Consider the following 4,392-nt stretch of genomic DNA (forward strand, 5'->3'; position numbering starts at 1 on the left):
TGGCCGGGTCCTTTTTATTTCTGCTCCGATGCTAGATGTACTAGAGATGATTGAAGCCTTGTTTGAATCAAAGGATTCACAAAAGAATTTTGAAGGAATAAATGCAAATATGCAAACAAAAATAATCAGGTCGATCACTCAGAGTGCTGCATGCAGCTACAGTATATTATACGAGATATATAATATCTCTATCTACAACTAAAAAGAGTCAAATGGTATTGTCATACCCTTCTATCGGAGGACCGGGCGACATGGCACATCGTTCCCGAGAACCGCCACACGCGACCTCACAGCCCAACTCCCAGCTCGTTTCCTCCAAGGAACCGCCGACCGTGACCTCGAGCCGCTGCCACCGTCGACCTCTACGCCATCGACCGCGAACTCGCCAAGCTATGGCAGGAATCGCCGCCGTCGCTGTGTTGGATCTGGAGGGGACACCACTCCTGCGACTGGCAACAGCGACCTCGCCAAGCCGCCATCACCGTGCCGCGCGTGTGTCGGAGGGGAGACAACTCTTGCGCCTGGCAACCGCAGCCGAAGCCGCCATCAACCCCTGCACGGCTGCGCCCTCGACGCGACCTCGCCAAGCCACGCCAACCGCCGTCGGACGACGTCGTCATGCCGCTGCTGGAGGCGACGCCACTCCTACCGCTCTCGGACGTCGGACATCGGATGACCTCACCGCGGCATGCAGCAGACCCTGACACGCCACCCTGCCACTTGACCTCCGTCGCCGCCTCCCCGGACCAAGCGACGCCTGCGAAGCCTCCGCCTCCCTTGCCAAGCCGCCGCTGCCTCCACCTCGGCCCTAGCGGCACCTACGATCTATGCGACCGCGACCGCGAAGCCGCAGGACGACCTCGTCAAGCTGCCGTTGTCGGACAGGACGCGGGCGCCCGCGACTGCGAATGCGGAGCCACTAGACGATCTCGCCAAGCCACTGCCGGACGCGACGCGACGCCTGCGACCCTTGCATCTGTGACTGCGAAGCCGTCGGCCGACCTCGCCAAGCCTGTGCCATCGCGACGCACCGACGCCGTTGCCGCCACGTCGCCGCACTTCTGCGGCGAAGAGAAGAACCTGGTGTGCCAACTGCTTCTCTTTCCTTCCAAAGATTACCATGCATACATGTGCACACCCATGTTCTTTAATGGATCTGCAGCTGCAGTCTGTTTGCTTTGATCTGAATGTTATGTGCAGTGAAAGTTTCTCAATCAAGAAAAAATTGCTTATGTGCTGATTTCAGAACTTGGCATTAGGAGCATGCTGATGTTGAAATTAGAGTTAACTTAACATGTGGCAGCAGCAACAAAATAGGATCTTTTTTCCACACAATCAGTTAGTTGTTGATGCTAAGGTCCCCCTTTTGGAATGCTGCATTTTTCTTGTATCCTGTGCGCTGTGAAATTCCTACATTTCAAAGAGGCCCTAATGCAAGCAAGCTAGGGCCTGAATCAGTGAAAGTTTCTCAATCAAGAAAAAAATGCTTATGTGCTGATTTCAGAATTTGGCATTAGGAGCATGCTGATGTTGAAATTGGAGTTAACTTAACATGTGGCAGCTTAACAAAATAGGATCTTTTTTCCACACATTCAGTTAGTTGTTGATGCTAAGGTCCCCATTTTGGAATGTTGCATTCTTCCTGTATCCTGTGCGCTGTGAAATTCCTACATTTCAAAGAGGCCCTAATGCAAGCACGCTAGGGCCTGAATCTGTGGTTGGGGAGTTATTTCAAGTGATGATATTCGACCTTCTCTAAATTGTATGCCATTGACCAGTCGATGCAGCTGCAAGTATCTAATTAGAGCTAACCCCTCCCCTCCTGAAGCCTATTTATTCTCTATTTATTTTTAGCTTTTCAGCCATTCAAATATTAATCCACCTTTCTGCATTAGTTGACGATGGGGCGAAAAGAATGTTGGACATTGACATGATGGTGCTTCCTTTACTGCTATATCAAAACGAATTTGGTTTCAGTCGCATCTTTCTACCACAACAAAATAACCTCATATTTTAACAAATACCAATCTAAAATTCTAGAGTGGTAGAACACTTTTCTGTTTCACATGGTAAGACCATAAGAGACGAAGCTGCTCTCTGCATGATGCATGTTTGCTTTCGTTGGTCTTTTTCTGAACTGAGGTTGCCTATCTTTAAATAATCATTTACTGTAGTTTATACAAGATCTTTGCAGGTAAACAAACAGATGTTGTCAGTTTTTTATGTTAAAAGAAACATTTTGGGTTTATTTATTCATCTATTGGGCTCTTAATTTTTCCAGGCTCTTGAATTATTGTGGCAGAGTGCTGGCATATCCGGGGTATTTGTAGGGGATGACATGCTAAGTGAATATCACAAATGGATGATCATGAGTTCATGGGAACCATGTCATCAAGTAAAAAGAGAACAATACTAAACTGACTATATTGTATTCTTCTTGGTTTGCTGAATGGTAGCATGTATTTTTGTATTATTTGTATATGTTGTAATATTTGCTAGCTGCACTGCCTCAAATGGAAAAATGTTTTTTAGTGGAGATCAAGTCATTTCATCATAATTTATTGACAACTAGCATAGGGCAATATTCACATATCTCTTTATGCTTCACTTTATAATGCCCAAACCGTCTGTAATGTTTTTGACATGCTTGATAATTGATATTGACAACTAGCTGGTTGAAAACCTTTCATCCAAGGAAATAATTTTTTCTTTTAAGTGGTTTTACAATTAAGTACATCTATGTCTTTCTAACTTATGATGACTATTTTTACATGTATCTCACACTAACGGGTTTGTGGGAAACTATAGAACCTTAGTAGCAGTAGCATGCTATAATTGGCAAACAACCTGCTGACTACCCAGTTGCATTGAGATGTTTAATTCTGGATGCTTGCCATAGGTTTGTATGTAAGCCTTCCATTTTTCATTATGCAACACTATTATTGTTCCATAAACATTTAGGTTTTTGTGGGATTGAGATACATCTTAACATTCTCTGAATCTTAGGTTGAGGATTGGCGCAATGCGAGGTAGTCTCCGAGATTGGAAAGCACCGCCAAAAGGACTCGATATTGATCGTTAGCCTCAACTATGCATAGAAGGCTCTTTCAACCCACCTAGCTTTGATAGTTTCATCTTCTTTGTTGTCGTCTGGGAAATTTCTCTATCACGATCTAGGAAATAAAGCTTGTGTTGGTACTTATTGGAGCCAGTGAACCTGTGAGTGTTGTGGACACATGCTCATCTAGGCAAGGAGATTTGAGGATACATCCTATGCCACGAGCTCAAGGTGAAGCAGTCGTGTGGCATACAATTCAGACAATAATAATATTATCTTTGTTCATTCAATCCGCCAACGCCAATGTGGTTTGTTACGGGAGGATTCATGATTTTTACTATTCTATACAACTGAGTTTTCATTTTGTCAAGGTTATAATTGTCATTTAGGTTATGGTACAAAAATATAGCTGATGAATACTAAACTTTTGGTTCGGTAAATTGGTTGTATATAGAATTCTACGCTACCTTAATTCACAAATAGAAGGAATTCAACATTTATTGCATGTTATAGAATTTTATATATGTTTTACCCGTAGCAACTAGTATGGTATAAAAAAAATGAAATGATGATTCGATCATGGGAGAGGTGATCGTGATCGAACGCACCTATAAATCTATAGCAGAGTGCTATATAGCTATAGGTACAAATCTCACGACATAAGCTCAGTTTTGATGGAGTTTTATTAGAGTTTTATGTATATTAAATATGCTGATATGACACTGTATTAATGAAGTGAGAGATGATAAGAATTTTATAAAAGCATAGAGAGTTCCATCTTCATAAAACTCTTTGACACTGTTTCTAAAATTGAAAACTGAGTCATAAAATTCTCACTGAGGATTGCCTGACTGATTCTCTACAAAAGTGCAAAACATAGGGCAGATGAACGAGATCAAGCACTTTATTCCTCCAGAGATTGATTAGTTGTGTCACGCAATACCACCAAAAGCTAGTGCCTTTGCATCCATCGATCCTCTGCCTGGCCCACCGAAATCTGCCCCCATTTACGCCTAGCAAGAGAATGTGTCTCGATAGCAGCAGCGTTCTCCATCTATTACTCACTAGGGCACTCAGGCCACTCACAGTGCAAATTCTATCATGGAGTCTAAAGTCATTTATTACCTCGAACAATGTGGACTTGGAGTCTAAATAAAACTTGAAGTCTTATTTTTTCTATCTCTTTCTTCAATAAATATGGTGCCACATAAGCAAAATACCATAAATAATATGTAATTAATTGTCTTGGACTCCATGATAGAGTCTTGCATTGGGAGTGCCCTAAGTCCACATTGTTCGAGATAATAAATAACTTTAGACTCTATGATAGAGTC

At 42.9% G+C, this 4,392-nt stretch overlaps 1 protein-coding gene across 1 annotated transcript; it reads left to right on the plus strand.

Moving 5' to 3' along the window:
* Window positions 240-3,356, plus strand: LOC110433810. Its single transcript, XM_021456488.1, has 2 exons — window positions 240-1,083; window positions 3,007-3,356. The coding sequence occupies exons 1-2, from the start codon at window positions 619-621 to the stop codon at window positions 3,031-3,033; spliced, it is 492 nt and encodes a 163-aa protein (XP_021312163.1). The 5' UTR covers window positions 240-618; the 3' UTR covers window positions 3,034-3,356.

This window comes from Sorghum bicolor, chromosome 3 (assembly GCF_000003195.3).
Source record: "Sorghum bicolor cultivar BTx623 chromosome 3, Sorghum_bicolor_NCBIv3, whole genome shotgun sequence".
Classification (NCBI taxonomy): Eukaryota; Viridiplantae; Streptophyta; class Magnoliopsida; order Poales; family Poaceae; genus Sorghum; species Sorghum bicolor.

Coding starts and splice junctions, on each gene's coding strand:
- LOC110433810 (XM_021456488.1), top strand. CDS start 619: ATGCCGCTGCTGGAGGCGACGCCACTCCTACCGCTCTCGGACGTCGGA. Junction 1,084..3,006: donor GCGGCGAAGAGAAGAACCTG/GTGTGCCAACTG, acceptor TCTGAATCTTAG/GTTGAGGATTGGCGCAATGC.